Here is a 24202-nt window from a genome sequence, read left to right as displayed (position 1 = left end):
GGAGTCGATGCCCATGCGCACTATTACCGAAAGGAGTAGTCACCTTATCTCGTGACTAGGAAAGACTTCTTCGTAAAAAAACAACTTGCAAAAATCCAGACCCAACACTAGATGGCAGGAGTATGCAAAGCTTAAGTATCTCCAGCACACATGCCTCGAACAGAGTGTTACTGAAGGTAAGTTACCAGTTCTACTGATGGATACTGCTAACCTCCCTCACCTTGTAAATAGATACCAAACCAGTACCTCCCCAGGTTGTCAATATGTGGAAAGGCTCAGACCAGAAAATCATGCAGGACCAAATGGGCCAAATGCCCCTCTCCCACTGGATCCAGCTATCTAAGAAAAAGTACCTCATAAACGTGTGGATTAACGCCCATGTAGCAGCCTGGCAGATGTCCAAGGTAGGTACTTCATGTGTCAGCATTGTAGTTGCAGCCTTGGCCCAGGCAGAATGAGCCCACAGACCTTTTGGAGGCTGTATAGGCTGTTTCATAGCCAATCCCGAGAATATCTCAAAACAAAGGACAATCCATCTGGTGATGATCCATTTCTTTACTGTCTTTGCTCTACAGAATCTAATGTAGAGTTGATTATCCATCCAATGGTCCCAAGTGTGATGAAAGTAGAAGCTCAGAACTCGCTTAGGGTCTAAGTGATGGAGTGTTTCTTCCTCCTTGGATGGACGAGGAAGGAAAAGAAAATGTTGGCATAGTGATAGACTGCTTGACGTGAAAGTGTGATAGCTTTCAGGAGGCACACCACCTTAGTCCGCATCTGGGGCGCTATTTGAGAAGTCCTTAATTTCCTCGCTGATCTCTGTTGAAAACCGTCTCTGCTGTTGCGTAGTTTTAAATGTAGGGCACAGTCCGAGTACATGACGTAGCACAGCAAAGCACCTTGGGTTGTTAACAGAGCTGAAAGAGTTCAAATAAAGGTCTTTCTCCCAAAGCAAATAGTATTTTATAGCACAAAAATAAAATAGGAAGCTGCTTTTTTATGTGGTACTGCCAATGAACAGGGCACACCAAGCAAAAAGTCCACACAACCCTTATTGGTTTACAGGGCTTACTTTAATAATCCCAAGTGCTCTACTTGTGGCAGTGTGGTTGAGCAGCTTAGGCTGATCATAGAGGAGTGTTAATCATTTGTTGTACACACAGAGTGAATATGTGAGACACACTCGGGAAGAACTCAAGACCAATTTAGAAAAATAACATTTTATATCATTTTAGACACCAAGATCATCAGAATCAGATAAGTACTTTCAAACTTATGGATTTGAGAAGAAAACTGCAAAATAGCCAAACAATGTTTTTTGAGGTATGCGCATCGAACGTTGTAATGTTATCCCATGGGAGGAAAGACATATACTGCAAATATATACTTGTAGTCAAAGTTAGGGGGTGCCCTTTGGAACTCATGGTACTAGGGTTCCAAGGTCCAAAGAACCACCAGCAGTTTTAGTTTACCTGCTCTGGCGTGTCCGGGTGCAAAGGTACTGGACAGGTTGGTAGCCTCAAGCGCTAAACCGTTAAAGGCAATGAGCACTTGAAAAGAAAGGCTGCAAGAGGGGACTTTGGGACAAGTCTGGCAGAACCCAAAGGGGGAGGTGGGGGGGGGGGGCTAGGCCCATGAAGATTTTTAGAGAAAGGGAGGGCAGTTAATTGTTCCGAATCTGGGCTGCAGGGCACTGGGGCAGAGGTGTTTGGTTGGCTGGCCACTTGCTTTGGAGGCTCTCACAGTGCTTGTTCTGACCTGTAGGAGGAGGAAAACAATACGGCAGGGCTATTCTCGGTGTGAGCCTTGTCACTCCTGAAGTCCCTCGTCGTGCAGGTAGGCTTTGACGGTGGTGGTGTCCAGGCTGCACACTAACAAGCCTTGGTTGCTGAAAGTGCTCTGGTACATAGGGTATTGGTAAAGGGGGGCCCTGGAGGGTCTAGCCTCTCGAAACTCGGTGGAGAAACAGGTCTGACCTCCTGAAACCATGAAACCCTCCTCCTGGTGTGATGCTCCCTCAGCAGCCCTGATGGCCAACAATACGATAGACCGGACAAGTGCGGTCGGGGCCTGCAGATGCAGGGGGTTGGCTCCTCCATCCCAAGGGAGATGCTAGATGGTTGATGAAGTGTTGGACAGTCCTCTAGATGTTGGGAAGAATTTTGGAAAAGTCGGGTCTTTGCAATTGTCAAGGTACCAGCAGCCAGGCAGGGTTTCGCTCCAAGTTCGGAATAGGTCCTCAGTTCTCGCAGTAACGGCTCTTCCTTGTCCTTCAGTTCCCAGGCAGACTAATCTGTCGCTCTGGAGTTGGGGGTAACTCTAAGTACTTAATTTGAGGGTGTTTGGGGGAGTATACGATAGCAGACGAATGGGCAACTTACCACTGGGGTGACTACACCTCTATATGACCACTTCCACTGGGGAGTGGACATAAACCCAACTCGGAATTCTCTAGTTTCACCAAAACCAAAATAGTGAAACCCTTCTCGAGCTGTCCACTTCAGCAGGCCCACCTTAGGGGTGTGACTAGCCTGTAAATGAAACAAGCCTCCTGAATATCCAATTCCCTGCCTGCTCTAGGGCCAAATGGGCCTCAAGGCAGGGGGGTGGCGTTCCCTTGGTCTTGGAGGAAGTCAGGGTCACATATCAAAGGAGGCAGAGGCTTTGAAGCCTCTGGCCTGGATATGCTAAATTCACTAGCCTTCCTGCTGGAGGAGGTGTGATCAGCTTCCTCCGGACAGGCATGGTTCCTGGCCTCAGAGTGGCGGGCTCTCACCTGCAGGGGGTCAGAATTGTGTCTGTGGTGGCAGACTGGATGATACCAGTCAGCCAGCACACTAAGACTAGTAGGGACACAGGGGGCACCTCTAAAGTTCCCTCTGGATGCATGTCTTCATAAATCCAGTATTGGCATTAGTACGGATTCATTAAGACAAGATGTTTGATATTAAACATCAGTATTTTCAGTAAAGCCATTATGTACCTGGGTAACTAGTAATGACCAATGCCCTGAAACCACGAAACCGTTGAGGTACGCGCGCTTAATAAATGCTTTTAACATAACATGCCCAGTAAATACCTTTAAAACGGCTTCTTGATCATTTGCAATGTCTAGCAATGGAACTAGACATCTCAGGGGCATATGTGCTCATGCATGTGTGCCGTCACATGTAATATACCACAACCTGCCATAGGAGTCAAAGGCCTGCTACAGGGGTGATGTACATATAGCACATGCAGTGTACTTGAGCATTGCACACAGGGATTGGGTAATGTTGTGCTTTCGGAATGGCTTGCACTATTTCACACATCTTGCAATGCAAACACAAGGAGATGATGGACAGAGTGCTGAAACTTTTCAGACACTCACCCCCAGTCACAGATCTGGGTTGAATCCCTCATCGTTCTTTAGCTCACTTCACCACCCAAGTTCAGACAAAGCTATATGCAAATCAGCCTTGATCCTGTGCCTCATGGGAACAGTCCAGCCCGAACTGTCAAGCCATGTCTTCCCTGGACCCGAAACAAGCATCCTGGGACCGGTTTCGGGCTAACAGCCCTCATCAGCCAGGCTAGCTTGAATCCAGTGGCAAAGTGAGCAAGGGACCCACGTCTGGGCATACCCTGTCAACTTAGGGCGAACAAAGCAAACACAAGAAGACGATAGACGGCGTGCTAAAACTTTTCAGACACTCACCCCCAGTCACATCTTGCAATGGCAGTCTTCATGCAGTTCATGTGTGCAGGAAGGTGGGATTTGACTGCATGGTTACCCCCACTGTTTTCCTGGTTTTTGACTAGTCTGACTGGGATCCTGCTAATCAGGACCCCAGTTTATCTGCTTTCTCCCTAAATTGGTTGTGCATGTACTTTAGGTACACTTCAGATTGGATTCTAGGGTACCCTTATCTGCCCCTAGTATATGGTATACTATGTACCCAGGGCATAGGTACCCCAGAGGCCTCCCAGGGGCTGCAGCATGTATTATGCCACCCCTGAGAGACCATTCAAACTGACACCACAGGTCTGCTACTGCAGCCTGTGTAAGGTGGTGCATGCACCCCTTACTTAGAAATAGGGTCACTATATCTATTCTAAATCACTGCACATATAAACCTATCAGTCACCCCTAGGGCAGGCCTCATCAATCCTGAAGGCAGGGTGCTGGGTTTTATGTGAGAGGGTGCCCATGCATGAGCAGAGTCCCTCTGCAGCCTTCGAACCTATTTTCCGGAGTGGTTTGTGATGCAGCCAAACACATATATTTACGTGCATTATAACCTCACGGTAAATGCTAACTTTAAAACGGCTGCTTAGAAACATGTTGTGTTTGGTGTCAAACACCTTGGAATCATACCTCCACACGAGTAACTGGTGTGGGAGGTATGATTCCTCCCTTGTAGAACCACTACTGTGGGTCACCCGTCTACCCGGTACCAGCTTTCTCGACCTGGGCATCGCAAAATGGATGCTGCCAGCCACAGACACGAGTCTGCCCTCCTGCTGCCGAGCCAAGCTTGAGCAGGGGAAGGCGTGACAATAGGTTTCCTGTCACAGGGAGGTGTGACCACCTACCAGACAGGATTTAGTGTATTGGGGCTGGGTGGGTGCACTCAGAGTGCTTTGATGTCTGCACTGGGGGCACATTTGGTGTCCCTGTGCATAGTCCAGTTCAAACCGGTTGCAGGAGCCATTTGCTCCTGCTCTGGCGAGAAACTGGACAAAGGACATGGGTGTAGCCACCCCTCTGTCCTGACCTTCCCATAGGTGGGTCCCCAGAGTTTGTCCCGCCCCTTCCTTGGGTATAAAGTAGGATCCCTGACTAAAGGACTTTAGGTTTTACCTGAACTAAACTCTGCTAAAGAAACCAAGTACTTTAACCAATCTACACTACGCTGGATGACTGAAGAATCTCCCTTGGAGTAAAGGAGTTACTCCCCTGCAAGGCAGGCACCTTTAACGCATCTGACTGGATTTCATCTCCCGAGCTCCTGAGGACTATGAAGATTTCTGCAACACAGGAGGTGGGTTGCCGAGCATCCCCCAGGTCGATCAGTTCTCTCAGCAATCCTGAGACCCGTATCCTTCATGAGGACCATGCAACCTATACCCCTGTGCACCGTGTACTTTAGCAGCAGCATATGCTTTTTGGCAATCCCTGAGGCTGTGCTTTGGGCTACCTGTAGACGTGACCCAGAGCAGTAATTCCACCAAAGATTTCCGGCCTACACTCCACGAGTGTGCCGTGGGCTGGTATTTTGCGATTCAGCACAAGGTCCCTTGGCGATCCCTGGTCCGTTGGCCTGTGGGTCCCTGTGAAGGTAACTTTGACTTTCCTGGTTGCTCCAGATGTGCCCTGACTCTCCACTGCTTGGAGAGTCCCCAGGACCTTGCTGGTCTTCACCGAAGCTTATTTCCTCTGCCCGCGTGGGTTGCAGTTGCCAAGTCTTGTTGGTGTTCAATCTGGACACTGACCCCCCCAGCACTCGACATCCTTCATGGGACAGCTCACCTCCGGAATTTGGTCGTCGTAGACGTCTCCTGGTCCCCGTGGCTGCAGAGTCAAGCATCGCATCATCTCACCTGAAGCACCCGATATCGGTGGGCATTCGTCTATAGTGCCCCTGGTCACCCTGAAGTCACCCAGACTCTGTCCCCTCTGCTTTCAGGTTCTTCTCACCTAGGATCCAGGCTTGGATCCCACCGGATACTTTTCATCCTTCCGGCAGCAGCACTTTCTCGCATCACGCCATTGAAAACGACGAGGGTTTCCGACACCTCTTGACCCTTATGCACCCGACTCCTCTTGGATAGGTAACACGGGTATCTCGGTACTCACAAGGGTGCTAGCCTTAGAACCTTCTATGTTCCAAAGGGTTTACTTGAAATCCTCTCTGAAGTGTCCTTAAACTCTAAAATTCCAACCGCGACTTTCCCATAGAGTTGTACGGAGCTCACGCCTGTGTTCACACACTGCACCCGTCCTCCGTGGGTCCCCTGTGTCACTACTTTGTTTGGTTTCTTGGGGTCCCAGCGATTCCACGTGCTCTAGGCACAGTGTCTGGTTAAGTTGTGGTTGTTATACTACTTTCTTAGTGTATGGTTCAGTCTCCCCCTGGAGCCCGCTGCGTATTGTGCTATTTACTGTCGTTTTAGTGATTTAATATTGTGTGCTTTGTGCTCTAATCTCATAAAGAGGTTAGTAGAGAGTGTTTAGTAATAAATACATATATTCTATATATCTCTTGTGTGGTTCTCCTTTCATTTGGTCATTCAGGAGGTTCTAATATGGTAAAACAAGCTGCCTTACATTCCTTCGAGACTTAGCCTGAAGGCTGCTCTCCATAGCTACCACTAGGATAGCTTTCAATAAAGGTTGTATTTAACCTAATCATCAATGAGGGTCTTTTGGACTGGTGCAAGGTGCCCACTTTAATTAGTGGACAGCATATACCAGGCCAACTTTTCACAATGTGTGGGTCCTGTAGGGTGGCATAATACATGCTGCAACCCTTAGGGACCATCTTTAGTACCCATTGCCCTGGGTACCAGGGGTACCCTTTACCAGGGACTTACAGGGGTGTTAAATTCCTTGCCAATTGGGCTACAATTAAGCATTTGTCTCGTTGTTTGGGAAAGAATATTGGCACTGGAGACTGGTTAGCAAGGACCCTGTGCACTACCAATCAACAGCATTGGTACCAAAGTGGGGGTGACAATGTCAAAAAATGGCACTACACACAAGCATTAAATACTGCTCTTCTTTCGATGATACAATTCAGATCACGGGCGATCTGTGTTCACAAAGGTTGATGTAATAGATTTCTCATCAGACAATTTTGTACAATTTGATGATGTACAAGATACTTAGGAAGCCTAACATACAGGCAGTTGCAAATCTTAAACCAACAATTGCTTGAATTACAGAAAAATGAGAATCATTTCATAATCAAAACAAACCTTTTCTGAAAATGTTTTGCAGTAAAAGATTCTGGACATATGATTTGAAAAAGTGTGATTTGTTCAAAATAAATCCAAGACTGCAGACTGATGGGCAGCGTGGCTTGCTGTACAAGACACTGGATGGGAACCTAGTTAACTCCCAGCCCACACCAAAAATTTCCGGATAGCTGTTCCCCGTGGACTGACACGGGAGCAGGTTGGCGTGCCCCCGCTGGCAGTGAATATAGCCTGATATTACCCAAGGCGGCAGAGAATGAGTGGCGGAACCGGGCGGAACCCCATCCCTGATGGACTGACTCCTACCACACTGCACTGGAAGAGCAGCAGGCAATCTGCCTGCGCAGAGGCCTTGGTTAGAGCAATGGGCCTGCCGGGAGAGCGGAGTTGTGCGGAAGTGATCGGAGGCACAGCGGGGCTGGAGCCGGCCCGCTGGCCTCTATTGTAAACTCGAGGTGAGACCTCCCAGAACGGGGCCTGAACCAGTGACTACCGTCAAGCAGGAGCACCGAGGGGGCACACTGCTCAACAATGAGTCTCAAGCGCTGTGGCTGTGCTGACCGGCTGGCCTACAATACTGCTTTCACCTAACAAAACAGAGTCGACATGGCACACATCCCTGTGTGCAATGCCCACAACACACACTGCCCTGGCATACCTCAGTCACCCCTCTAGCTGGGTGCCCTTTCACCAGTGGTGTGGGTACAGGTGCATGAGCCCTGTGCCCCTACAGTACCCAGGTCCATTCCTGAGCACTGTAAGTGAAGTGCTGCCGTTAAGAGTATATGGTGCTGGGAGGTCGTCAACCCGAACTCCACAGCACCATGATGGCAACACTGAAGACTGAGAAGTTTGGTATCAAACTTCTCAGCACATTAAACCTGCACTGATGCCAGTGTGGGATTTAATGTACAATGCACGACAGAGGGCAACTTAGTGTTGCCCCCTGAACCTAACCTACAATCCACTTCTAGTTAGTCTGGGGCTGCCTAGGCTGCCACACAGCAGACATGTTGCTGGACCCCTGGGTAGAGAGCCATCCACTCTCCTGGCCAACAACAATGCACATCCTGGGCGAGGTGCTAGGTCTCCTCCTCTAGGATGGGCAGGGGAAGCTTCAAAGGCATGCCGCCTTTGTGAGCTTCTCCAGGCCACTTGCTGCACTCTGCAACTGGCCCCCACCAGTTCTGACCCCCACTCTGGCGGAAAGACTGGCGAGAAACCCCAAGGAAGGAAAGGGGGTGTGCCAGCCTCTGCCAACCCCACCCCTCAGGTGGGGGAGGCGAGGTGAAGCACATCTCTGGGCTCTCGCCATCTTGAAGATGGGGAGCCCTGCCCAATCAGGATTAGGCTACTGCCCCCCTCCCACAGCAGGATAGGGGGTGTACCCACCCCAAGGATGGGACCCATTGGTCCCTGCCTTTTACCTACCAGTAACGCCCCTAAATTCAGTATTTAGGGGCTCCCTGAACCTTTCTTCCTCAGATCCCAAATCTGAAACAAGCAAGAAGATCAAGAAACAAGAAGACCTGCCGTGCAGCTGCTAACAAGAGGAAGACACCACCTGATTTGGCCCCAGCCCTACAGGCCTGTCGACCCTCGAACCTGCTAAACCCCGGCGTCTCCAGTGGTCAGCAACCTCAAAAACCCCAGAGGACCTGACTGCCTTGTGACTCCTAAAGACTGGGACTCCCACGAGCAGTGGGCCTGCTCAACAGCAAGCAACAACCCCTGGCACCAGCCAGGAACTGCAAACCCTGCACACTCTGCACCTGCCAAGCCTGGCCTGTGCCGGAGTGGACAAAGACCACAAGGACTTCCCCCCGGTGACTGTGACCCAGAATCCAGCACCCAAGGACCCACCTCGACGCTCCTGATGACACCTGCAGCCTCAGAACCAGGGACCCCTCCAACCGCGACCAGCAGACGGTAAGATTTCCCGACGGCAAAAGGCACCCCTGCACCCAGCACCCTGCAGCCCCCTGTGCCCAACTCCTGGGTGCCTACCTATCCTACAACTTCCCAACTTACCTCTCGAAGTGGTGGTCGCACCTGAAGAATCTTCGTCCCCGAGCTTGCAGCCTTTGTTCGTCACTGAGCTTCTCCATTGAAATCCATTGAGCGCCCGACGGCTCAAAAGCACCCTGCACCCAGCCGCCCGAGTGCCCCTGGGAGTGCAACCTCTATCCTAATCTACTTCCCCACTTGCCCTGAGCAAGTGACCAGGAGCCCAGCTCCCACAGCCGCGTGGCCTGCTTGCCAGCAACCACCAACCAAAGGCCCCCTGCCACAGCCGCGTGGCCTGCTTGCCAGCAACCACCAACCAAAGGCCCCCTGCCTGCCATGGGCTAACATTGGGCCTAACACTCTCTGCACCCGGCTGCCCTGTGCCGCTGAGGGTCTAACAACTGTACCTACCTGACCCTGCGGGACCCCTGACTCTATGCCCAGAACCTTCACTCTGCAAGTCGAGTACTTACCCAAAAGCCGATAACTCACTTTTCTTCCATAGGGTAACATTGACAAATTTACTCACCTGTTATCGGGAGAGATCCCAGTGCTGGATCTTGGTGCCCAGCACTGACCCTGAAAAGTAATTACAACTGTACTCACCTATAACTTGATTTTCCTCCATAGGATAACATTGCCTGTTTTTTGCCAGAAATTCTTCTAAGTGTCGATTTTTCAAACCTACAAATATTCGTTAGAAATCGCCAGTATAACAAAAGCGTATTCTTTCAACTGTTTACAGGAGATACACCAGTGCTGGATCCAGGATCCAACATTGAGTAAGAAAAAGTAACGATAACCCTACTTACCTGCGAAGTGAATTTGCTCCCATAGGATAACATTGGTGATTCTATGTGAAAAAGTGTCAACTTTTAAAATACAATAATATTCCTTAAAAATCATAACTAACCAAAACGCTTTTACTCAACTGTTTACAGGAGATGTCCCAGGACTGAATTTAGGATCCAGTCCTTTGGTAAAAAAAAGTAATCTAAAAAGTAATCAATTGCATTGAACTATAAATTCCTATTGAGCTCAATGTATAATTGTGTTTGAAATGGTGTTGCCCATTGCAACAACTGTATCTATTGCATTCAAAAGTCTATTGCCTATTGAAAGTATTTATCTAAAGCATCTCATTCTGAGAAAGTATATTTTGATACCTATTGTTGGTTCTAAAATAAAACAACCATATATTTTTATATACAAACCATTGGTCTAGAGTTCAGTTCTTGAGTGTGTGAGACCATTTGCTGACTGAGAGTGTACAACAAATGCTTTACACTGTCCTCTGATACTGCCTTACTGCTCGACCAAGCTACCACTTTAGAGAGTAAGGTTATATCTAACTTTAGCCTCTGCCAAACCTCTGGGGACTGTGGACTCTGTGCACACTGTACCTATTTGGGAACAGTATATAAAGAGCCACTTTCTTACAGGATGTTCCGACACCTCCTGTAATCTGCAATGTTAACGTCCCAGGGAAAGGTATGGCTTGCTCACAACAGGACATAAACGAAGCATTCTGCAAATATTACAGCACCTTGTACAGTGAATCCAGTCACATTGACACCACACTTATAGACACATTTCTAGAGAGATTACCTTACCCGCAACTAACTGCTGATGCACAAAAAAGCCTAATAGGCCCGATTACAAAAATTGCAATAAAAGCGGCCTTCAAAGGGCTCCCACGGAATAAAACACCAGGCCTGGACGGCCTGCCGATAGAATTCTTCGACTCCTACTCAGAGGCCTTAATCCCTAAACTGGAGGAGTTATACAATATATCGCTGGAGCTGGGACATCTCCCGTATATTACCATGCAGGCGCTGGTGGTATCGCTCCCCAAGCCAGGCAGACACTGAACAGATAAATCGGGCTGTCGCTCTTGGCATCAGAATATAAGATCTTAAGTAAGATTCTAGCAAACAGAGTCTTTCCCCAGTTACATAAATGAATACACAGGAATCAATGCAGCTGCCTACTGGCACGCAGTACGTCGTTAAATACCAGATGGTTACACCATATCATGGTTACTACCCCCAAGGAATATGTCGATGCTGGCTGCATCGCACTGGACCTACGCCAAGCCTTTGACACCATCACATGGGAATATAGGTTTAAAGCCCTGGAGAGGTTTGGGTTGCCCCCTGAATATCTCCGGTGGGTTCGGCTGTTGTACACGGCCCCTACTGCGAGAGCACGCACCGGCAGTCACATCACAAGAATACACAGTGCACAGAGGTACGAGACAGGGCTGCCCCCTGTCCCCCCTACTATTTGTGCATGCCATAGACTTAAACTACGTCGGAGGCTGACCAATTGGGGATTCAACACACCTGATATCAGCCTATGCAGATGACATCATTGTGTATATATACGGGACCTCACAGATATGTTCGAGCCCTTTCCCAGTATCGAGCATATTTCTGTTATCGTCATTAATGAAGGAAAATCAAATGCCTTCTTCTTTGCATGAAGGTGATCGCCCAGATGAAATTGGATTTGGTAAATATACTATACCGGTAGCACACAATACATTTAAGTACTTAGGCATACATATATACAGATCACACGCAGATCTGCTAGATGGCAATCTGATGAGAGCAATACGAGCAGTGCGGTCGAAAGTGGCATTCTGGAGGTCACTGCCACTACCGGTAATGGGACGGGTTGCTATATGTAAAATGGTGGTCCTTCCCCGATTGTTGTATTAATTTGCTAACTTGCCAATACTAGTCCCACCATCCATATTTCGTGCCCTAGACACAATACTGCTGGATCTACTCTGAGGGGCTGGACGTAGGAGGGTGAGCCTTAAAAAACTACAACTGGAACCGCATGAAGGGGGACTGGGGGTGCCAGACTTCAGAGCATACTATCACGCTAGCCAGCTACAGTGGCTGTCCTATTGGACTATGTGCAGAAACCTACAGGAAATAGGTTACACAATACAGGACATTAACCGGGGGACGCTCACCACATTAATGTTGCCAAAATGCAAACTCCCCCCATATGCACCACCACTGCTCAAAACGGCACTTCAGTGTTGGAGAAAAGCGCTGCAATACACGTCACGCTCCATTCCATTGCTGGGGGATACCAATTCCTGGTGTAAGACTTACAAAGCATAGGCTACAGGCCTGGCCTGAAGTGGGAAAAGCCACTGTGGGAGCCCTGTTTAGCGACAACAGTCTCCTAGATCACGACAACTTCACACGTGCTACAGGGGCACCAGGACACTTATACTTAACGCACGCCATGGTGTTACATTACGTGAAGAAGAGTTGGGCCCCTCAACGTCTGGAACCCTCGCCACATGAATTAGTCCGCACATTATACTACATGGGAGAGGGGCGGCACCTTATAAATGGCTGTATGTTGGTATTTGAGCTCATGAGGCAGCCCCCCTCACTGATTTGAGAATGAAATGGTCGGTCACCATAGGACGAGACAAATCTGATAAGGACTGGGCAAATATTCTTGAACACCCAAAAAGAGTGACCTGGAAGACAAAAATGTAATTCATACAATGTATGGTTCTACACAGGTCCTACTTAACTCTGTGCCGTCCACACCGAATGTTCCCAAACACACAGCACTGGTGTCCCCGCTGTAAGATTGAAGAGGCAGGTTTCATACACATGTTATGGGCATGCCCTCACCCTAGAGGATTCTGGGAGGAGGTACGAGGCGCTGTGAGGGAGGTCACACATCTACAGGTTGCAGACACCATAGAAGAATGCCTGTTAGGGCTCCGTAAATGCGCAGGCGCCCAGAAAGTCCAGCTTCTCTTTCTAGACCTCGCTTTTATATTAGCAATACGAGTTATAACAATGAGGTGGAAGTCTATGAGGTCCCCTGCATTATTCACTTGGCACGGCGAGGTGGTACGATGGAGTGGTGCTGAAAGTGCAGCAATCAGACGGGAGGAGTCTCAGGGGCTGCGCAACCACCCAATATCCATGGAGTGGGATATCATACTGGAGAGTTTTAAAGCAATAGACCTCAATCCACATCTTGCCACCCCAGACCCAAAGTAACCAGTAAATCGAACTACAATGGAAATGGGCAAATGGGGGTCACATATACCCGCACAAAGCAAAATAGAACACTAAGCAATATTCAAAGTATGCAATCAATGTGCCAAGTAACAGACATGATGGGCCAGAACGTAGGTAGTTGATAATAGTTATGTTAATAGCCCTATTTCAAATAATGCATCTTCTTACTTATAGCATCATACGGAATGTTAACGTAACAAAGTGAAAACACGATGCACTTGTATGTATGTACTACAACAATCTCGCTAAAATAGGTCAGCTATATGATGACCAGAAACATCAACGAAAAATGCTTCTAACTATTGAATAAGACATTCTGGCAAATCTGTCATATAAAAAGATACTTTATTATCATAACGTATTTTATTTTATTTATTTACATATGTATAAGTCTTATAAAGCGCAACAGCTACCCAAAAAGGGTCTCCTGCAACGGAGCAAAAGAGAAGGAATACAGATTAAAGCTTGTAACAACCAGGTCTTTAGACCCTTGCGAAATGCAAGCAGCGAGGTGCATTTCCTCAGGGACTCGGGAAGACTCCACTTTGGAACCAAGACTGCAAATGAACGACCTCCCATAAGAGCCAAGCAAAACGTAGGCATAGTACATAAGGGCTGGTTCAGCAACCTCAGTGAACGTGGAGGCAGGAAAAGCACCACTAATTCCTGGATATGGGCCTAGCCCGGCTCTAGCCTAGAACATGTAGCACAGGGCCTTGAATGGAATATGCTTCATAACTGTAAGCCAGTAAAGCTCTTGAAAGGTGTGTGAAACAGAGGCGTACTTCGGGTGCTGAATCAACAGTCTAGCAGCAGAATTCTGAACCATCTGCAGACGCCAGATGGATACCTGATCTATACCCAAGTAAAGTACATTACCATAATCAAGTCTAGATAAGATTAGGGCTTGAATAACTGCCCTTTGGGCTGACCGGGGAATCATCCATATGATCTTTCTCACCCACTTGAGCACCGCAAAGCAGGTGGAGCTAGCCTTGATTACCTGGGGCTTCACACAAAGAAAAACCTCTGGCAAATGACAAAATTGCTGCCTTTATTCTCCTGATTTCTAAGGCACATGCCTATGTTGAGATCCACACTAAAATATCATTTTGCAGTGGCGCAGGGTTTACAGAAGAGGCTGACCTGAGTGGACTGCCCCCATGAGAGAGGGCCTTAAATTATTTCTCTCAGAAAACCCTCTCCTCCCCCAGATGACCAGTACAGTAAACTGGTCACTTACTTCCATCATGAATACAGAGGTCAGGCTGGATGTGGGGTGGGCGTTTGTTTGTAGGAGTGTGTGTTAGATTTATGAATGACATGGTGAATATGGACCTCATCTGTGGGCTGCAGAAGACTGTTGAAAGCTGGGAAAGCTACCTATCCTAAATTTGGACAAGGCAGTCTGGACGTACTTCCTGCTATTTCCCTCTGCCCCACTGAATGCGTTGGGCCAGATAAAAGGTTTTATTGCAACTACTGGCAATGAAGCAGCCATACTTGCTAGTCATGAAGGATGCATGACATAGCAAGTATAACAGGGCAAAATATAAGCTGGTCCCCTTATATTAAATTCAAGAGATACAGTGAAGGTGGAATATGTGTAAAGCAGCACTGCCATGTTAGGTCTTCTCCAAATCAGAGGAACTGTTAACAGGCAATGTGTTTTAATAACTAGTCAGTACCAACCAGCACACTGAGAAAAACAACCAGTAAAGCAATCAGAAGTGTAAAGATGATGACTCAGCTTTTAAAACATAACAATTACACAGTTCAGTCATCTTGCACTTAACTCAATCAACATCCTAAAACAGTATCTAGAAGGCTCTTCTCAACTGGTCACATCCTGTACCATTAGTTCTCGTTAAGTAACATTTGGTGCACCTAACCTCCATAAAAAAAGAAACTTATTCTGCTTGAAGGAGTCCTGATAACTCACTCACTTAAGGAGCAAAGGCAGAACAGCATTGTTTCTCTTTTTCTCACTGACTACAAACCATGGCCTCCATCTGTGATTGCAGAAACCAGCCTTTGTGATTTCTTCCTTGTCGCATGACAGCAAGACCAGACCAAATCGGTCACATCCTGCAACCAACCCCTGTAAAACTCTCCAAAATACCATGCCCCAAGAGATGAATGTTTACTTATATTAAATAGCACTCCAATGTTTAAAATTTAACACAGGGGTACTGTTGGACAGCTACAGAAATTGGGGCACTATTTCAGAACTCTTGGAATGGGCTGGGAGTGGTTGGATATGGTATGGATATGCCACTACCAGTAAACAACATCCATCGCTACTTAAGGAAGCTGGCTTCTTGAAGCCCACCCCCAGCCCACACACACACACTTTTTGCCTGGTATATGAGGCAACTTTGACTGAAGAGTACTGGGTTCCTGCTAACTAGGTTCCTAGTACCAGTGTTCTTTCCCCAATAAATATTCAATTGTTGCCCCAACTGGCAAAACTTTTAGCACCCTCTGTAAGTCTCTAATAAATGGTACCCCTGGTACCTAGGGCCTGAGGTACTTAAGAAGGTCCCTAAGGGCAGCTGTACAAATTGTGGCACCCTAAGGGACCCACTCACCAAGCATATGCAAGGCTGCCAATGCAGGCTTCGTGTCTTGGTGCAGATAAAAGTGAAAACAAGACAAGTCACTGTGTGGCATGTCCCCTAACACTGCATGTGATATTTGTAAGTCAACCCTACAGCAAGCCTGAAAGCCCTAAGGCAGGGTGCTGAATATTACATGTGAGGGCACCTCTAGGCTAGGACCACCCATAAGTTGGGCTGCACGGAGGACGGCATAATTTTTTTTTTAGAAGAAGCCATCTTTGAGATAACATACTGAGAAAATCTGGCCACAGTTCTGCCCACTTCCCACAGGAAGTGGATGATATAGGGGGCATAGTGATCCCAAGGGTCAGTAGCCCATTGGCTGCTACCCTACACACCCTTAAAAATCCTAAATTCAATATTTAGGGGAGTCTCTGGCAACAGAGATGCAGATCCTGATGACCTAATAAGAGAGACGACACCGAAGATCCGCAAAAGCAGAATTCTGAAGCAAAGACTCTGAGGCCTCCCGAACCTGCAAATACCCAACACCTCAAGCAACCACTGCACCCTGGTGCTGAAGTGGGCCAACATTGTCAACAAGGTCCCCTAGGCCTTCAGAGCTCGAGTCCATCGTGGTTTCACCCCTCGTGGACTTCCTTCCCTCGCCTGCAGGCCCCCACGACTGAAAACCAGACGCCTAAAGCCACCTCTACATTTGTCGCACCCAGGCCATGGAAAAGAGGACACCAGGTGTCCCTATGTTCCAGAGCTCCGCAAGACTTGAACCCCCGTTGGTTCAACCCGACTGGCCTACCAGCCAGAGCCTGCAGCAGCCTCGTTTAGCAGTGACCGATCTCCATAGAATCCCTATTGGTTTCCTGATGCTGTTTTGCACCGTGCACTTGGCCGCCCCTGTGCCGCTGGTGGTGACTGCTGGTGCTGCCCTGGACTTAGCCCACCACTCACCTTAACTCCTGGAGATTGGTACCATAAGTCGCTGTACTGTACCTCTTTGCAGAACCTTTTCTTCCTTCCATATAATAACATGGTCAAACTCAAAATTGCACTGTGTTCACTTTTTGAATCTAGATTTAAAAAACGTCCTTACCTGAATGATTTTTCTCTGATGCCTAAACAAATATAAAGATACTATTTTTATAAATTGGTGTGGACCTCCTTCTTGAGTCATGTGTGTCATTTATGGATCATTGAGTTTCTTGAACGCCTCTGTTTTAAGTCTAAGGCTGCTCGACCACTCTAACCCCTACCAGAGCATTTTGGGACTGCATTGGGACTGCATAGCGAGCCCGTCCACTCATAAGGGAACCCCTGGACTCTTTACGCGGTATATCAGATTTTTTATCTACCCCATAAAGAGCCAGCTTCCTAAAGCTAGCCCTTCACAACCACGAAAGACCATCAATACCAGCCCATTAGACCCTGCACCACATCTAAAATACACCAATCCCTGAAGCCTAAAACCCCTTCCATCCCAAAATCCCTGAACCATAAAATCACTTCCTACCCCTAACTCCACCCATTCCTGAACCCTAAAAACTCATTTCTACGCCTAAACACCACCCATCCCATACCCCTTAAAACACCTCAGCACACTCAACTCCACCCATCCCTGAACCCTAAAAAACCCTTTCTACATACAAAGTACTGAACTGTACTGAAGTTCAGAACCGAACCTTAAAAACCGTCGCAGGCCTAAACTCTGCCCATCCATGAACTCTAAAACCTCTCAACAGCCTTACACTGAAACCTAAAACTCCTCACACACCTAAACACCACTCATCCGTGAACCTTAAAAACTCCTCACCGCCACTCCCCTCCATCCATCTATGAACCCTAAAAACACTTTGATGCCAGAGTGTCAATTATTCCTGACCCCTAGAACCCCTAATCACCCTAAACATTACCCATCCCTCAGCACAAAAAACGCACAGTAGTCCTAAACTCCACCCAAGATTAATGTAATTTTGGATTGTTCCTTAAAACTGTCTTTCCTTTAAAATGTCTCATTTAATTTTCAATTTGTTTCTTCTATTTCCTTAAAAAGATCTTTCTTTTAAATTGGGTATCCATGATTTGGATTCCTCCAATGTGATTTATCAGTTTTTGTTTCCCATTAATACACCCACATCACGCTGCCATGTTTTATGCTCCAATATGCTATGGGAATATGATTGTTTCCGGTCCAGGGAGGACCTAGCTTGGCAGTTTGGTCTGGACTGTTCCCATGAGGCACAGGGTCAAGACTGATTCGCATATGGCTGGGTCTAAACTGGGGTGGCATGGTGAGCAAAAGAACGATGGATTTAACCCCGATCTCTTGACTGTGGGGGGAGGGGGAGATGTATGATTTATTCAGCATTCCGTCCATCATTTGTTTGCATAGCACTATGAGAATAGGATAGCGGAGGGCGACCCGCAGGCATCCCAGCACTATGAGGAAGAGTATGCACAGCAAAACAGAGACCAGGTAAGGTCAAGCATATGAAAGGTCAAGGCTGAAAGATCCAGGTTTTAATCGCTTTGCGAAAGCGCAGCTCGGAATCCTGACACCTAATGGCTAAAGGGAGAGAATTCACCCCCTGCACTACCCTAGGTAAGTGTTGGAACATTATAAGGGCCTGGTGAAAAATAAGGTTCTCCTTAGAGCATTCACAGGAGGCACAATGAAGAAACTAGCTGGGACTGGATTTAAATTGAAAATGAGAAGCTAAATCCAGATGTGTAATGCAAATGCAGCACAGACTCAAAGACTACAAATTAAAGGGCAATACAGTTTGATACAGCCACTAGTACTGCAGAGGATATATGATAGATCACAAATGACATACGGGAGCTGACCGACTGCATGTAACCTCGTGTGTCATGTTATGTGAATTTGTATGAGCCCATTATCACTTGGGTGGGTATTCTAGCACTGAGAAGTGTGTAACACTGGTTAGGGTGTGGGAAGGGTTTGGGGCTATTCAAAGGTCCAAGTCTTCAGCTTCTTGCAGATCTCGAGAAGAGAGGAGGAGAAGGCTCTGATGTGTAGCGGCAACTTGTTGCACACGTTAGGAGCGATGCTGATGAAGGCTGACCCTCAGGATCACATTCTGTGCGAATGGATCTGTGAAAGTTGGAGCCCTGCTGAGCAGAGGTGTCTAGTATTTTAAAACGCAATCAGTTTTGCTAGAGTGAAGTGTTAAAAAGTCAGCATCAAGGCTTTCATTGCACCTTTGAATGCCATCACAATTCTTATAAAGCATACAAAATAAGCACACATGCAGAATTTGTTTAAGAAGGTACCTCCACATCAATGACATCGGTGATATATCTGGGAGTGAGAAGTGGTATGCGCACATACTGAAGGAGGTCCGACAGAGACTCCTCCCTCTCCTTCTTTGAGTGCTTCACCCAGTTTATGACTGCTTCAAACACAGGCTCCTCTGAGTCCACCTTTGGCGCGTTAAAAAGAAAAAAGTAAAAAATCATATGTCATGACTACCTTTATTCTTGATCACAGTTGTGTTTATAAGCAATCTTAAAAAGGAACATCAATTGTTGAATATATACCCATCCAACCGATTTTACAGCATGAAGAAAAACCGGCACACATTTTCATGAATCATTCAAAACCTCTGCCTGCTCTAATTGAAGGCATTCGTTTTGCAAAACCTTCTAAAGAGGTGTGTTCACTGCACTGCACACTTCAAGCAAGGATTTGACTTGAACCCTAATCTTGGGAAGGCTGGTGACAAATTGAATCAAAAAAATGTACTCATGTTAGCAGCACTCCCCGACGTGCAAACCCTCGATAGAGGTTTGAGCATTTTTTAGTTTGTAACGACAGGGAAATCGTAAAGGTATGCCAATTTCTGGTACTGAGGCACTTCAATTATGGTAGTTGCAGGTGATGCTATCCATTGTTCTCATATACACAGTCAAGCTATTGAATGATTCCCTAAATTGTTATTAAATAAAGGACCTTATGATAGTGGACCCGAAAATACAAGAAATTGCATTTGTAAGCAATTGGGAAATAGTTGGGGGGAGGGGGAAAGCCCCACTCAGGCAACAATCACAATCTTTATAAGGGTGAACCAAAAGTCACTAAATTAACCTGTGCTTAACCCCCGGCAGCTTGGTACAGAAGTACTCAGGCTTAACTTAGAAGCCCTGTGCAAAGTATTTATGCAGCGCACAAACAGTAATAAATTGAAAACACTATACACAAAACTCACAAGCCAATTAGAAAAAATAGAGTACATTTTTATAAATAACAAAATGAGACCAAAATGAAAAAGAAATCAATCAGTAGAACTGGAGATATGCAATTTCAACATTTAAGGTACGTATAGCACATAAAATTGCACAAAGTGCACCTTGCGGTCATCTGGTAATGTTAGACAGGAAAAAGTTCAGGCTGACTGCAATGGAGAGCAGGATACAGATGGAGGATACAGGGACCAGGTTACCCCCTGAAAAAATTACATTCTTAAAGTCCAGCATGAAGTGTCAAATTCACAGTGGGGGAGAACCAAGTGTTTTGTAGTGTGGTTACATTGCTGACTCCAGGTCAATTCAGCCCGGGCGGAATCTATCAAATAAAATCCCTTTGGTCTCCCTTTTGAAAACCCTGGTTGATGGGTTCAGCAGAGTCTCTGGTGGTAGAGAGTTCCATAATTTGGGAGGCAAAGCAGAGGAAGCACAAGCTTGTGTCAGTGATTTCCTAAATCTCACTGGCTCTAGTATGAGGGAGCTCGTTCTTTTAAGACAGCGACTACCTCCTAATAAAATTGTGGGCTAGGTACTCAGAAGTACCATAGTGCCGGGCTGTGTGTGTCTGGAAGGCTATCTTGAGGATGATCCTAGCTTTGACTGGAAGCCATTGTAGGGACTTGTTGATGGTGTGATCTAGTCAAAGCGCCTCAGTCCCGTTAACAGTCTAAAGGCAGCCCTCAACGCGGCAGCAAGTGTTGAGCATTGTGATTAGGGATTCCAGACAGTGTCGCATTTCCATAGTCAAGCCTAGATAAAACCAAGGATTGCATTGCTATTTTGAGATTGGAACCCGGCATAAATAGTTTAAATTCCTTCAGGAGTCTAAGATGCTGGAGAGCACTCTGTGTGGCTGTGAGCGCTTGCATGTTGAGATTTTTATCGCGTGTTATGCCAAGGGATTTTGTGGATATGACGATTGTGGGATTGCAGCCCAGCGCATCAACCATTTTTTGGGGGAGTGGCAGAAATTAGGGCATTAGAGGATCACGTTTGCAGTGATTTAGCTTGGGTAAGCAACAGTGTATCACTGAGACATATGTCTTCTAGGGAGGATATCTTTAGGTAGATTTGTAGGAAAGTGGGTTTCTGTTGCAGTAACCCCCTCCCACTTTTTGCCAGACTACTGACGCACTTTTTTCTTGGTGTGCCCTGGGTCCCTGCCAATCAGGTTCCCAGGGCCTGTGTTCTTTCCCAAAAACGAACCCAATTGACATCTGTCAGCCCCTGGTAAATGGTACCACAGGTACCTAGGGCACTGTGACCAGGGAAGACCTCTAAGGGTTACAGCACTTATTGTGCCACCCTTAGAGACCCTGTACTTTTACACACACACACACACACACACACACACACACACACACACACACACACTGCCTTTGCAGGCTGCGTGTTTTGGTGCAGCACAAAGTAAAGAGTCAACATGGCACACATCCCTGTGGCCCATGCCTACAACCCACTGCACTGGCACAGATCAGTCACCCACCTAGCTGTGTGCCCTACGCCAGTGGTGAGGGTACAGGTGCATGAGCCCTGTACCCCTACAGTGTCTAAGTCCATTCTTAGGCATTGTAAGTGCAGTGCTGCCATTAAGAGTATATGGTGCTGGGAGCTTGTCATTACAAACTCCACAGCACCATGAAGGCTACACTAAAAACTGAGAAGTTTGATATCTAACTTCTCAGCACATTAAACCCACACTGATGCCAGCGTGGGATTTAATGAAAAATGCATACACAGGGCATCTCAGAAATGCCCCCTGAAAACTAACCCACCACAAGTGTCCAGGCTGAGTGGCTGCTTTCACCTGCCATCACCAGACATGTTTCTGGACCCCTGGGCCGAGAGCCTGCTGCTCTCTGGGGCCTGAAACAATGCACATCCTGGGACAAGGTGGCAAGTCTCTTCCCCCAGGATGGGCAGGGTTCACAAAGGGGAAGCTTCAACGGCATGCCGCCTTTGTGAGCCTCCCCAGACCATTTGCTGCTTTCAGCAACTGGTCCCCACTAGTTCTACCCTCCATTTTGGGTGGGAGAGCAGGTGGGAAAAATAAGTGAGGGACAGAGGTGTGCCCACCTCGGCCAACTTCACCCACCCCTTAGGTGGGGGGAGGCGAGGTGAAGCACAACTCTGTGTCCCCGCCATCTTGAGGATGGGGAGACCCAACCAACCAGGGATAGGGTGGCACGATAGGGAAGGGACCCATTGGTCCCTGCCCATACCTACCCGTAACGCCCCTAAATCTAGTATTTAGGGGGCACCCTGAACCTTGCTTCCTCAGATCCAGCCTGACAACAACAAGAAAGAAGAAGGACCGAACAGTCGTGCAGCCAGCTAACAAGAGGAAGACGCCCACTGACTTGGCCCCAGCCCTACCGGCCTGTCTCCCCTCGAACCTGCTCCTGCCAAATCCCGGTGTGTCCTGCAGCCAGCAACCTCGAAAACCCTGGAGGACCTGCCTGCTTTCACTTCCAAAGACTGCTTCTCCCGTGAACATTGGATTTGTTCAACTGCAACCTCTGGCAGCAGCCAGAGACCACAAATCCAGCCCACTCTGCACCCGCCAAACCCGGCCCGAGCTCGAGTGGAAAAACACCACGAGGAGGTCACCCCGGCGATCCTGACCCGAGATCCGGTGACCCCTGACCAGCCTCAAGCCTCCAGCAGGCGCCTGCAGGCTAAATCCAGAAGGCCCCCCTAACCACGACCAGAAGCTGGTAAGAAGATCCGACCCCAAAAGGCACCCCTGCACCCGACGCCCCATGGCCTTGTGTGCCCAAACCAATGGTGCCTAACCAACCCTTAACTTCCCAACTTACCTCTCCAAGTGGTGGTCACACCCAGAAGTCCTTCGTCTCCTTGCCTGCAGTGCTTTTGCAAACCGGAGGTTCTCCATAGAAAACAACAAGGCGCCTGACGTTGAAACAGCAATCTGCACCCGGCTGCCCCAGTGCTGCTGAGGGTGCACCTTTTGTGCTACTTTGTTTCCCCATTTGGTCGGACATTAGCCCTAGGAGCTTTGCTCCCACAACCCAGTGGCCTGCTTGCCAGCAGTCACCAACCGTAGGCCCCCTATCCCCAGTTGGATAACATTGGGCCTCAACACTCTGCACCTGGCCACCCTAGTGCCGCTGAGAGTGCAACAACAGTGCATCACTGACCCTGGGGGACCCCTGAGTCTAACCCCAGAACCTTAACTCCCACAGTCGATTACTTACCTGAGAACCGATAACCTGTTTTTCCTCCATAGTATAACTTACAATTTGGAGTTTTGAAATCTAAAAATATTCTTTAAAAAGACAAATAACCAAAACGTCTTTACTTACCTGTTTACAGGAAATGTCCCAGTGCAGCACTGAGTAAGAAAAGTAATGTACAAAGTAACTTACCTGTAATTTACTGAAAAAAGCCTATTTATTTTAATGTACCATATTTGCTAAGTGTTGCAACCTACTGCAGCCCCTGTAAATCAAACAAAGTACAATTTCTATTGCATTTTCAAACTGTTCTATATCCAGTAACTTATTGCGGAAAAGTATTTAATGCTTACCTGTGCCAGGCTTGCTTGGTTCTAAAAATAAAACAACAGTATATATTTTTATACAAACACAATTGGCCTTGAGTTCAGTTATTGAGTGTGTGAATTCATTTGCTGACTGACTGTGTACATCAAATGCTTAACACTGTCCTTTGATACTGCCTTACTGCTCGACCACTCTACCACAAATTGAGAGAAAGGTTCTATCTAACTTTAACCTCTGCCTACCTCTGGGGTCACTTGATCTCTATACACACTATACCTCATTTTGGTGTAGTATATATAGAGCCAGTTTCCTACAACATTTGATTATCATCAGTGTACATGTGGTAGGGGAGGTGTGTGTGATTCAGGATCCCTGTTGGCTGTTCCATGTATAGGTTCAAGAGTGTTGGGGAGATGGTGGAGATTTGTGGGACTCCCAGTCGAACCGGAGATGGGTTGGAGAACGAGTTCTCAAGTTGTGAACGGTTTTGTAGATAGGAGGTGAACTATTTTAGGACGTTTCCAGATAACCCCATTCTATGTTCAAGCAGTTCAAGGTTGTTGTGGCTGACAGTGTCAAATGTCGAGGAAAGATCGAGGAGTAGTAGCAGAATTAAGTTCTTTTGGGCCAGGATTGTGAGTGCGTCATCCATGATATGTGCGATGGCTGTTTCTGTACTGTGTCCTGGTCTAAAATCAGATTGGAACTTCGAGTAGGTAAAAGTTATTAATGTGTTGGCACAGTTGGTTGTGTGCACATTTCCAACAGTAATTCCGGCAGAAAAGGGATGTTTGTGACA

At 47.3% G+C, this 24202-nt stretch overlaps 1 protein-coding gene across 1 annotated transcript in view; it reads right to left on the bottom strand.

The window, feature by feature from the left end:
- KLHL12 (kelch like family member 12) overlaps nucleotides 1-24202 on the bottom strand; it is a 594063-nt gene that overhangs the window by 420810 nt on the left and 149051 nt on the right. The window contains exon 5 of the mRNA XM_085600332.1: nucleotides 18908-19057. Within this exon, the coding sequence (XP_085456458.1) occupies nucleotides 18908-19057 (150 nt within the window). The remainder of the gene's footprint in view (nucleotides 1-18907; nucleotides 19058-24202) is intronic.

This window comes from Triturus cristatus, chromosome 1_2 (genome assembly GCF_964204655.1).
Source record: "Triturus cristatus chromosome 1_2, aTriCri1.1, whole genome shotgun sequence".
Taxonomy (NCBI): domain Eukaryota; kingdom Metazoa; phylum Chordata; class Amphibia; order Caudata; family Salamandridae; genus Triturus; species Triturus cristatus.
Note: the sequence above shows the minus strand (reverse complement) of the source record. Positions and strands in the feature narration are given on the sequence as shown.